Raw genomic sequence first — 12,702 nt, 5'->3', positions numbered from 1 at the left:
GGTAAGGATGAGGAAGTAAGACTCTAGCAGCTGAGACTGAGGTCAGTTTTAAGGGCAGTCTGAGGGTGTGTTTCAGGACTGGCTAAAGCCATGCGAACTCCCACTGCCACCAAAATGGCTGTACCTTCTCCTTGCTTGAGCCAGAAGGCCGTAACGCCTGCCTGTAATCAGTCCTGCTACCCAGGTGGCTTGTAGTTAAGTTTCCTGAAACTATAATAGTACCACCTAATATCATTGTAAGAATTTTAAACTCTTTCTACACTGATGTTTCAAATCAAGATAGTTAAGCTTGAATTAGTCAATGTACTTTTAAAATCTTTTCTCCAACCTACACAGGGAAGTGCTAACTTCAGATTCAGTAGCAGCCATGCAATTTTTGTAATGTCTCCTGAGTTCTCTGGGGAGTAGTTGCTCTTAATGGGAGCGTTCAGTTTCTTCCAGCTGGATACGTCTATACGTGTGCACCAGTTATGTTCAGTTATGTGTTATTATGCATAATACCAGCTCTTTAAGCACTCATTTAGCACCAATAAGTCAATAAAAGTCACAGTGAAGTTACTTCCCTGCTGATACAACAATAGTTATAATTTATCTAAATTGGAAGAAAGTCTTACGTTGTCTACAAGTTAGGTGAAAAGAGGCTATCAGAGTCTGTACTAAATGTGACACAAATCAATACATCTTTCATTTCTGCAGAAAGTAAGAAAGATTCAGTTCAAAGCTACTTCAGCTAAGATGAAATTCTAATGACTTTAGAGCAAAATACAAACAAAAGCTTACTTGTCCTTTTTAATACTGAAGCAATCAAGATAAAACAAACACCCTAAGTGCCAGAGAGTTACCATAATCCTATTTGGAAGTTTTTCAAATACAATGTACCTTCCATAGTCTGAGAAAGATGCTGACCCTAGTATTATTGCAAATTCCATCATAAAAGACAAGCAAATCTGGGTGGTAACACTGGTCGTCTTTCTTTGATTTTCATGTTGTTTTCTTTCCATTTGGAAGCTGTGATTGCCCTAGTAGCATCGAAGATATGAGAAAAGTTTAGTGCTCAGTTCTTACATTTGGACACAAATTTTGGACTGCAGTCTGTTTTAAGTGAGGTCTGTTCTGTCCAGTAGATGTTGTCCATTTTCAGAGCAAGGGTGAAAGCAGCTTGAGGGAATATAAATGAAGTAATAAGAAGAGATAAAGAAGGGTGAGGGAGACAGAATGAGAAGGGCATGAAATAGGTACATGCAGGAGTAACAGAAGGTGAGGGAGTCTTAGCTGACAGGGAGACAGGAGGGGGTTGAGGAGTGACTGCTCTGAGCAGCGTGCCGGCTTTTTCACCTGCCCAGTCTGCAGCCACCTGGAGCTGCGTGCCCAGGCCAGGGGAGCTGCCTTCCCTTCTGGTGCGTGCCACAGTGTTGGCTTCCTCATGGCATCAGTTTTGCTGAAATGATAGCTGACTGCTGGGAGGATGGTTGGCACTGCAATGTTGCTATGGCCAGTCTCACCATCAGCTGCACCAGCCAGGTTGTGATAGAAGGGTATTTGTCACCTAACTGTGAAAGCCCAGCAGAGAGACTGTTGACGTGGTTGGAAACAGGCTGGCTGTGGATTTTAAGGAGTGAAACTTTGGATGTGGTTGTTGAGTTAACACTAGTTAAAGTCTGTGCCTTTTGCAGTGTCGTAAAGATGAGAAATTTGACAAATCCTCTTTCTTTGCGTCACAAACATTGCCGCTTTTTCTCAGTCAGGCAGGGACTTGGACATAAGTAGCAATATTAAAGGCTTGATCTCGTTCTGCTCACTAAGAGATTATGCTAGAGCATAATACAGCCCTGGCATGTAGGCATCACTGATAACACAAGGTCTGTTTCTCCGATCTTTAGGACTAGCCTTGAAGTAACTTGTTTCTTGCGTCTTGCAAGGAGCCTGTTGGTGTGATCACAGGTTCTCTGTGCCCTGTGAACTTTGGATGAGACAGTCAAATTAATACTCTTTGAATCTCTCCATGCCAACTCCTTGCCAAACTGTTCGTTTAGCTCTTTATGACAGTATGTTGTGTTGTATAGTTAAACTTACAGTGGCCCAGCGTACCTGATATAGGTGTACTTGACAAAAGCATGGAGTTCTTATAAAAATGTTCTGTGAAGTCTCTACAGAAGCCCGCTAAAGGCAGAAATCTTTAACGATTCACTGGACTTTCGTGTTCATCAGAGCTGACACCATTCTGGGAGGATATAATTGTCTGTTTTACTGGAAGGCAAATTGCAAGAAAGCTGAGCTGTGTCCCTTAAAAAAGGAGGAGTTTAGCTATACAACACCTCTTGAAACGCAGGCAAGTGCCCTTAAAGTGCTGAGAAAAATGTATTATTGTTTTAAGCTAACTTCTCAATGCCTAGAGACATTCTACTATAGTTACTATTGAGAGAACAATTACCCTATATATATATATATATATATATATAAAATTCTTCATTATTAACAATCTATTTCTGAGATTTTGGTCTTTATGTAAAGGTGCTTTTCAAAAGCATGAATTGCTCTTAGTAGCTTGTAATATTTCTCTGTAACATCCTCCTGTTAGATCTCCAGGTCTCTGCCCCATGGTAGGGGAGGATCCAAAGCAGTAATATTTTCTTGATCAATGGAATTTCAAGAGGAAAATCACCTGCCTTAAAGGGCTTCAAAACATGCAGCTCTCAACAACCCAGACTGTACCTGATAAAATTATCTTGATTGCAGTACAGAGTGGTTCTGTCTAGGATAGTTTGTAAGTGTTAGTTAATCTTTGCAATACGTGAGACAATAAACACTTTCCATACACTGAACTGTCACCCACAAACTTTGCTCAAAATTAACAGCACAAGTCCAGTGTGGAGAAGTCTTATGAACACAGTTGACCTCCTTGCTGGAGGAATTTTCCACTGGAATTTTCCGGTGGGTGACAATATATTGCTAATGTCCTTTGCTTCTGTATGTGGCACTTGCTGTAGTCTGATGTGTCATATACCCTTACTCTACTGTTGAAAATTTATTGCATCAGAAAAAGAAATGAATAATGCAGCTATTGCTTATGGAAAGGGCCATTCACCTAAGGAGTGAATCTCTCGGTATTTCCCATATGAATCTCTTTTTGTGTCCCAAATATGGTTTATTGACTAAGTTATTCTAAGTCCTTATCATCATTCATCATGGTATGTGAACACCTTTCTAAGTGACATGACTAATATTTGTCACATGTTTTTTCCTCATCCTCTCCGAAGGGAGCAAGTACTTGAAAGCTAGGTTTGTAGGTTTTTTTCTTAGCTTAACTCTTGTGCATTAGTCCTTCACAAAGGCCTTGGTGGAGTGAGAGGTATGAGTTGTATCGTAGATTGACCTGATTCTTCTCTTTCTCAAATATTCCTTGTAGATTTGGACCTGTGTTAGTGATAAAGTCAGGAGAGAACTTGGGAGCCCACGCTCAAAGGCCCCCTTCCTAAGTTATTAGAAATGCTAACATTTTCTTCTTTGCCACCTTCCTAACTTCGGCTCTGTGTTGCAGCCTGGGTCGCAGCAAATGCCTGCTCGAGAGGGCTAGATGCATGTGTGTATTGAGCTCTGCTTGTGCAAGGTCAGTGTTCACCGATAAGCAGCAGAATCTGGACTCCTCTTTATTAAGCTGCCAGATAAACAGTGCTAACGTTCTTGATATTCAGAAAGCTGGCTTTGAAGGATTGCAACGTATTTTAAGGACTTTTTATTGGAACTGTGTATTTAATGAAAATATGAGTTAGAAATGAATGCAGAAAAATGGAGTGCAATGAATCTTTTTTAAGTCTAAGCAGGGAAAAGGACCATATGGATAGGAAGAGATATTGAGCAGGGTATAAAGAAAAAGAAAGCATACAAGTTTGCTGACCTGAAGAAGCTTCAACTGAAAAGTCTTCTTCTATTCCTGTTATCCTAACAGAAGTGGAGATGGAACGATTCAGTTTAGGAATGTATGTTCTCTAAGACGTCTATTGATCCAAGACTTCTATAAGGCATTTTAGAAGTGCCCCTTAAGATGACTGAGCATAGACATAAAAAAGTAGGCTCGATGATGCTCACCTTACATGGGAGAGTAGAGAATCAGTTCTTGCAATGCAGGAACTCATGGATACAGTCTTTGTAGGAAAGCAGAAAGGCTTCTTGAGACCTTAGAGACTCTCAGATGGCACAAATAAAGTACCCCTGACTGCAGTGACTTGTCACCTGCTTGCTCCAAGCCAAGTTCCAACCCTGAGCCACCTGCAAACAGGAGTTGGCTGAGGGAAGACTTGCACCGCGGTGCAGCTGGGAGCAGTGCTTCCGAAGTCTTGGGATGCTTTAGGAAAGGAAGAATAATTTTTAACTGTAGAGGAGGAGCTTAGGATTTACACCTCACTTGTCAACATGATGCTCTTCAGGTTCACTAGTGCAAGGCATGACTCTTTTAGTGCCCCCTCTGTGCGTAAGAATGTGCCAGGCCACACTTTTGTTCACCATTTTGGAAGTGGAAGGAGACCTTTAAGAAGGGGGAGATAGCCCGGAGGGAATATTCTGTCTTCAGGGCTTCCTGAGGTAATAAAAATCTTTTAGAAAATATCTGCATTGAAGCAACCATTTTCAGTCAGGATGATGTCAGATTTCAGTCTGGTGCTAGCAGCAGATCCCATGTTGCCATCGCACCATCTCTTATATTTGTCTCTCTTCTTAACTCCTTTGTTACTGCCAAATGGTGTGTGGAGGTTGTAGACAAAGCATGTAATAACAAATAAGGTCCAGATTCTGCCATCCTGGCTCATTAAATGACCACTTTGAGAGTTGTCGCAGTGAAACTAGTGAGACTGCTTGTGGAGTACAGCACGACTGAAGTTGAGTAAGGGTTTCAGAATCATTCTTTAAATTTACAAATAAATTGGAACTCTGTATGTTCTGTACAAACTGCAGTTAAATGGTTAACTAGGCAATGCAGACTCTGTGACATGACTATTTTTGGATTTGTTTTAACAGTATGTCACAGTACTTGAGAGATTTTGTTTTTCTTTGCTTTGTGAAGAATAGTATGCAAATACTGTGATGGAGAATGCTCTCATGCAAGCCCATGGGAGGTGATTTTTACCATACAATGATTCATATGAACTTACAGGGTTGTCAGCCTTGTTCAAAGGCCTTGAAATAACTTGCTACACGACCCCAAAGCTTAGTTTAGTTTTTTTTCCTCTCTTTCCCTGTTACTTTGGGGTTTTTGTTTGCGTTGTTGTTATTAAGCCCCTAAATGACTGGGTGCTATTAACTGTGCTTCCAGGACCTTCAGTAAAATGCTTACTGACTTCTTTTCTATCATGTTCAAGTTATTTGGATTTTCTCTGCATAGGTTCAGACGATACCAACATCACCCACAGTAAATTGTTCATGCAAAATAAACATTAAAGAAAAATTGCATAGAAAAGTCAGATGACATCACTGTATATATCAGCGTTTCAGCTGCATGACACAGTTCTTTCACTAGATTTGACATATCTTGTGAAATTTCCTTTTAGAACTTGGTTCCACTTTTTCTGAAAACAAACTGTTAGCATTCAAGGTAGCCTTGAAATGTGGGGTTTAAGTAGTCACTTTTTTTTATATTGAAAACAATGATTTTATCAAGTGTTTAGGAAACTGAAATTTCAGAAATGCAAAGCTTCCATCAAAAGCAAACACCTTGATGCATATATGTGCAAATTTTTTTCCCATTGGGTTTTGGATGTGGGAGAAGTGGAAGATGGAATGACTCTTACTGTGCTTTTATATTGTGATATCCTCTCTTTTGTGTGTGCCAGGTCAGTATCCCATGTTTTGAGGGTCCAGTCAGCCTTTTTTGGTCTTCAGTAGAAAAGCGAATGTTGCAAAATGGATGTAACGTATGCATGCTAGAAGTTGTCATTTGTGGTATGCCACATTTATCTCCCTTGTTTTTCTCACCTTATATTAGTGATTAAGACAGATTTAACACAGGAAAGGCACTGAACTGGTGACTGGAAAACATTACAAAAGCTACTAGTTCCCTGTGGAACGTACAATCCTAGAAAGCTTGGCCAGTGTCAGAGGATTTTTTTTTTTTTCCCAAGCAAGCCCTTTTCCACTCTGAACAGGCAGTTCTTTGCAGTCCTGTTATCTTAATAATGTAACAGTAATAATAACACTGAGACACTGGAGGAATTTGGGGAGCTTTAGTGTAGAAAAAATGTTACCAACTGGAAAAATAAAATCTCCACTCCATCTGAGAAAGTTGATACGCACAAGACAACCAGAAAACGGCAAGTCGACCTGGCGTTTGTGGTCAGCGTGATTGATACTGCGTTTGGAGCTGCATTCCACAGAAGGTTTTTGTGACCTTATTTGCAGTAGGACTATTTGGAATAAAGTGATTCAGAGAATGTCCTCCTCACTGTGATGGGTCTGTTTGTACAAGGATTTTATGTGTTGTTAGTACCCAGCTCAGTTTTCAACATCACTTTGCAGTTTGCTTTTCAAGCAGTCTGGATTTACTGTGGGTTTGGGTAAACAAGAAGTTTTGTAATACCCCTTATTTTTGCTTTAACTCTAGCATTAATGGTTCTAAAAATTGATAGTTCTGGTCAGATCCTGGGTGGTAGTTTTGCAAACCAAGGTACTTATTTTAGTCTACAAACTAAGGATCATCTCAGGAAACACTTGGGGGGCATGCCAGGCGAGCCACAGAAGCCTTGATAAATAACCCTTGTAGAAGCAGGTGGCATGAGTACTGTCCCACTTCTGTCACGAGGGACTCTGCTGGCCCATTAGAAATCTTCTTGTGGCATTTATAAAAATACATTTATCCCTCATTTTGCAAAATGTTTCTCAAGTGTTTACAATGACAGAGGAAATAGCAACGTTCTGTAGCAGTGAAAGGTGGGGTCTAGTTAACAGAGAAGCACGGTAGCAGAGGTTACCCCTTTTTTACATCCTTGGGATTACATCCTGGCCCATACCCTTAGTGGTTGTATTCTCCCTTCAGTCTTAGCACAAAATTCCTATTGAGATCAGCGGGATATGGGCAAAATAAATCTTGCTACTGAGCTGTTTCTCAGCCAGTATGTAGCAACGTTACAGAAGTAACACGGCCCCTCTTTTGGGCTCCTGGGAGCACAACTAGCCACTCTGGCATTCCTTGCTTACATATTTGTGGGGTATGATTTATGAGACATCTTGAAAAGGTGGAGTTGCCAATCACTTCCTCTCCTTGCTTATCTGGGAGATTTTTTTCCAGAATGTTTTTTTACTCAACTTCTCCTGGTTCCAAACATCTTTACACTTGAGAATCAATCTAAGGTATCTGTTTAATGTTTTTATAGGTGTTGTGGGAATTCACTTGCAAGAATTTCTCCATACTGTCTGCATTTCCATTTAGGCTTTCTTCCATGCATCTGGTATTCTTTTTGCCTCCCAGGCATGCAGCAGAACAAACAATATTTGTCAGCTTTTAGCAGCATTTTAATTTCTCTTCTGAAGCAGGCTATCAGTCAGGAGTTAGTGCAGTCAGGAAGACACTAGTCTTACCTCATACTGGGAATTCTAGAAAGTATAACTGGATGTATATGGCTTTTATTATGGCTGAAATTTAATTTACAGATTTTGGTTCATTACCAAATCTCATGTCCTGGTATTGCTGGGAAATAAGTAGGAATTAGGAATGATGCTTTATACTGCTTGAGATCTTAAAAGTGTCCTAAGGTAGTTTTATTTAAAGAATTTCATAGCTAATCAAGGAATAGGCTAGAAAACATTGTAGATGTTTTCACATCACAAACAGATTTGAAAATTATTGTTTTCAAAATGATCACTTGTGAGGATATTCAATATATTTCACAATTTAAATATATTTGAGTAATTTACTCAGAGCTGCGCTTTAAAATTGAAAAATGTTTCTTCATTGCTTGCAAAAGCCTTTGTGTGACCAGAATGCCAGTCATAGCTATATTATTTGCAAGCATTCACAGTGCAGTTATTGGTCCTCCATATATACTTATGGATGAAAGAACCACACCCAACTTCTGATATTTTTTAAACTCAGCATCACGCTCTGTTCCATCAGATATGCCAGAATCTGAACCATATACCCAGTCCCCCATAAAATCTCACCCTTCAGCATTGGGCTCGGATAAACTGGGATGTAGATTTGAACCACAGCAGTGGAGAGGTAGGGTTTAGTTTTCCAGAGACTGATTTAATTTTATAGATTTATAGATTGAAAAGCAGTCCAGACTTCTGCCTTTCCCCAGCATGATATCTTGGAAATGTTACTTCTGCAATCTTGAAAGGTTAATTGTCATTTGGATCTGTCAAAGCTTAATTGGCTTTTCTTCTCGCAGATATCCAGATCTCTAGAAAGCAGAAATGACCATGACTGCCAACAAGAATGCCAGTGTCAACAGCAGAGCTGGAGGGAGTAAAGTGCCACAGGACACTCTGGATAGGTAAGTGAACTACAAGTTTTGTAGACTCCAAGAAGGGTTTGTCTATGTTGGAATAGAGTCTTTGTTCAACGATAAGTAACCTCTGTTCTAACTCAGAGAGAGCTTTGCTGGGCTGAGTGCTATTTTGGGTAGGAACTGCAGGAATTAAGGTGTGAGAAAAGGTACATTCTTGGCATTTTTCTGTCGAGCTGTTGCTGCTCACTACCTGGTCATGGTGATAAGTGATTGCAAGGAAGGACTTGTGTTGAAGGCATTATGTAGGCCACAGAAGACTTGAGCCAAATTCCTTAGCCATATGACCACATATCTCCTTTTCTGCATTGCCAGTCTCCAATACTGTGTTTTGTATCTCTCTCTGTCTGTTTTGACAGACAGTGGGCAGAGACTACCTCACGTTGCAGGCCTGGTAGCAAATATGAAAGGGCTGGGTGTAGAGTACAAGGCTCATCTTTGTTCCTTTGCTTATTTGTCCTCCTTTCAGTAGCATTAAGTCATTTACGGAGCAAGTAGATCAACTTTACTGTTTGTCGTCAAGGGAAAACAAATACCCTTTCCCACTACCATGTGACGTATCCTCCAAACTCAGTATTGTAGCCAAGGACAACTTGAGTCCTGAAGCCTGGCAGTCCTGAGGGAATCAATCTGTTTAGATCAGGATAGAAAACAAAGCGTGCTTGCAAATTTGTGCATGTTTACCAGTGGCTAAGAAACACTATCCTAATAGAGCTCCAGTCCATCAGAAGGCTGTGATGTGATTGCACACAGTAATACAGATGCCTATAAGTAACAAGTATCTTTCACTCAGGAGTTAGTACATGAACTGGCAAAAAGGATGGAGTCAGTTATTGCTCCCTTTGTCTCTATTTTGCAGTAATCAAGGGCAGCATTTTGGGGACAAGAAGTTTTCTTTGGGATACAAATAAACAACTCATCTGCACTCAGGGGAATCTTGTTCTCAGACTTTACGAAACGGTGTTGACTGATCTAGCCTGTGGCCTTCACACAGGACAAGCCTGCTGGCTCCTCTGGTGCTGGGATAGGGCTGACAGTTCCAAAGCCTGCACTTAACTCTGTAGTCCCACTAGCACAGCCTCAGTACACTTTGGCTTGGAAAGTTTAGTCAACCATCCAAATAATGAACCAGTATGAATTAGCTTTTTGAACACAGAAGCAAAGCTCTAGAGTTAGGATATCATATTAGCAAGGTAAGTAGAAAGCAGACCAAACTGTGCAGCGTTCTTCCTCAAATGCATGAAGTGTCTGTTGACTTACCTCTGTGATTGTCCCTGCTGTAGCATTTTATCCAGCTGTCTAGGGGATTCTTATACAGGCCTATTGCCCTGTTCTGTTTTGAGGGGCTACTCTACACCACCTTACGCAATAACATGCCAGTCTCTGCACTATGCTTGTGCTGGGTGTTGGACATAGAAATAATGAAGGTGCTTTTTGCCTTTTTGCCAGTTCAAAATGCAACTCTGCAAGGCTTTTTAAGTAGGTTTCAGTAACGTATTCTTTTACCCCAAAATGAGTGTTTTAGAGGGGCGATCTTGAGTAATGGCAGTCTTGTTTATTTGTTGAACATTTTGGGAATGTGGGTTGTACTGATGTAAATGAAATGCTCCAAACATTTTGGCTAGGAAAGTCTGCATCAGTTTTAGCCATGCTTGAATGAGGAGCATGCCTGACAAGCTGTACCAATGTTAGTCCTAGTAGACAGCGATACAGCTTGTGCGCAGGAGGGTTATGTTGGGAAATCTTTGCCGTTTCAAATAAATCAGCAAAGACTGTGATTCAGGTGAATAGATCTGACCTAGTTACAGGTTAATTTATCCACTGGAAAATGAAATGTCAGAGGCAAAAGTCCCTGTATTGGCAGCTGGCAGGTAGAGGTAGCTAGCATAGATGGAGAGATTCGGAGGGAGGTGGAAGCTGTGGAGTGTTGGCTTTGATCCTAAGTAATGAACTGTAGGTCAATTTGAAAGTGATGTCAAATCCTGGCTTGGTTTGGGACAACTGCCATTGTATTCTGGACTTTTCCAACCTCAAACATAAAAAAAAGGGAAAATACAAATTAAATTCTGAAATTTTCAGGATGGAGGCACTGGAAGAGACTTTTAACAACTTATTTCTCTTCTGTTTTTATTTAAAGGAAAATCTCTTTTGGTGACATGTCTCTATTTGTGTTTAAACACTGTTCTCAGTTTTGGTTTTTCCATATTTGATGCACATATGGCTGCCTCTGCATTCAGACTTCTGTGCCTAATCATTCATTTTTCTCTTTCTGCTCTCTGCCATACCTTCCCTCTTGTCTACATTCTGTCTCTTTGAATCATAGTATTTCCAGACAATTTTCCTGACTTGAGTGAAATGGCCTTATCCTGACTAGCAGCAAGCAGTAGGTTGACCTACAATACAATGGTGAATTAACAATCTGGAGCCTTGGGTCGTAATCTGCCCCCAGTCCTGGCTCTGCTAGTGACTTCCGTAGTGGCATTGTTACATCCTTCCCATGTCTAAATCCTTCTTTCAGTTAATTTGCCTTTCATTTCTTAAGCTGTGCAGTTGACTACTGATACAGATGATGTATATCCATTATAGTGTCCTTACTGGTCATATTATAGAAGAGTAGCTGTGTTAAAACTAAACAGAAATGGACTTGATATCCTTGTGCACTTCCGAGTTTGTTAGTTTACGTGCTTGGTATCTTTTAGTAGAAAATAGTAAAGCCCATAAATAGTGTGTGTGTGGGGGGGGAATTTCTAGAGATATATAGATAATGTGGATATCAAAACCAGATCCCTGCTGATATTTGACACTCCCATGTCATTTATCATTCTTCCGTAAGTGCAAAGACAAGTGTGAGCTGAGAGCTTGGGTCTAGACTTCAGTAAACTTTGGACCTACTCTTCTAGTTCAAAATCTTTTCCATTCTTAATAGCTTAGAAAGTACTGTGGGATGCTAAGTCCCTGGATAATAACTGTCAAATAAACTATCCTTCCCTATCATCGCCATCTGCTTTAATTAAATTTGTCCAGAGAAAATTTTGTAAGTACAAGCATGGACCCGATGCTAAGGAAAACCTTGAGTTGCGGTTGCCTGACAAGTGAGATGGATAGGTTGTCACGCACCAGTTCTCCATTCATTATTTTGCCTTACAGAATCTTCTTCACCTCTTTTTGTGAAACCTTGTAAGAGGATGTTACTTGAGTCAACCATGCCGATTCTTCATCGTAGGCAAACTGTAAATCAGTGGAGTAAGTGCTGGCATAATAAAAGTTTAATTTAAGGCTTTTGCAGTATTTATTGCAAACATGCTCACAGATCCACTTAAACTGAACAGTCATTGTCTCTGTTCAGTATGGGATGTGACTGGGGATCTGGAAAACTGCAGTATGTGCTTTCTTTATAATCTGTGGGGACAGAGTTTCATTAAGTGCTGATACTGGCATAACACAGGTGAATTTAGCTCCTGGTGACAAAGGCATCTTTTTCGCGTTACTTTCTTGTCAGTGCTAGTTTTGGTGTGGTTTATTGCTGCAAGATGCAAGGTGTGTTACAGTTTTATAGTGTCACCATCTGGTTAAACCTTCTGTAATTCCTTATGGGTCAGATGCAAAGCGCAATAAAGTCCATGTGAGTCTTGTCTTTGGCTGTGAATCAGACCTTCGTAGATCATAGATTTACTTTAATCATAAAAAATCTTCTGTGGGAAGGAGGTGCCTACTAGTAAATGTATATACAACTGTATATTTTGCAAGCATCAAGATTCTTGGTGTATCTAAGATTTCCTCGGTCCTCACTGGCGTGTGGTTCCAATGGCATGAAGTACTGCATGCATTTTGCTATGCAGAGCTGTGCTAAAGGCAGTTTAGGAGCTGAGGGAGAAGCAAAGAGGAGAGTGAGGACATTTCTGGGAGGAGTGCTGGTCCTCCACCAGAAGCTTAAGAAAATGACTTTGAGTCTCACCTAAGAGAATGGTTGTTGGGATTCACAGGTTTCTGGTGTGAGCACAGGAGGAGAAAAACTTCAGGTGTCAAAAAAGTGAGGCAATTTAAATGTGAACTTTCGCACTAATTCATTCTTTCTGAAGTTATTTGAAGTTCATTTGCCAGTTGTTACAAATGGGCATTTATGTGACGCAGTCTTAGGTGAGACGAATTTGACTGTACTCTGTATGGAAAAATTATGCTGAAAGATGACAAAGATGATTGAAGGAGTGGA

At 40.4% G+C, this 12,702-nt stretch overlaps 1 protein-coding gene across 7 annotated transcripts in view; it reads left to right on the top strand.

The window, feature by feature from the left end:
- Positions 1 to 12,702, top strand: part of DENND2B (DENN domain containing 2B) — a 197,401-nt gene that overhangs the window by 79,291 nt on the left and 105,408 nt on the right. For all 7 annotated transcript variants that reach the window (XR_011141364.1, XM_068945009.1, XM_068945014.1 and 4 more), the window contains one exon: positions 8,376 to 8,480. Coding sequence is in view for 6 of the 7 variants with exons in the window: in XM_068945009.1 (XP_068801110.1) it covers positions 8,401 to 8,480 (80 nt within the window). In the remaining variant the exon portion in view is untranslated. The remainder of the gene's footprint in view (positions 1 to 8,375; positions 8,481 to 12,702) is intronic.

This window comes from Struthio camelus, chromosome 5, assembly GCF_040807025.1.
Source record: "Struthio camelus isolate bStrCam1 chromosome 5, bStrCam1.hap1, whole genome shotgun sequence".
NCBI classification, from domain to species: domain Eukaryota; kingdom Metazoa; phylum Chordata; class Aves; order Struthioniformes; family Struthionidae; genus Struthio; species Struthio camelus.
This window is presented reverse-complemented; position numbering and strand designations above follow the sequence as displayed.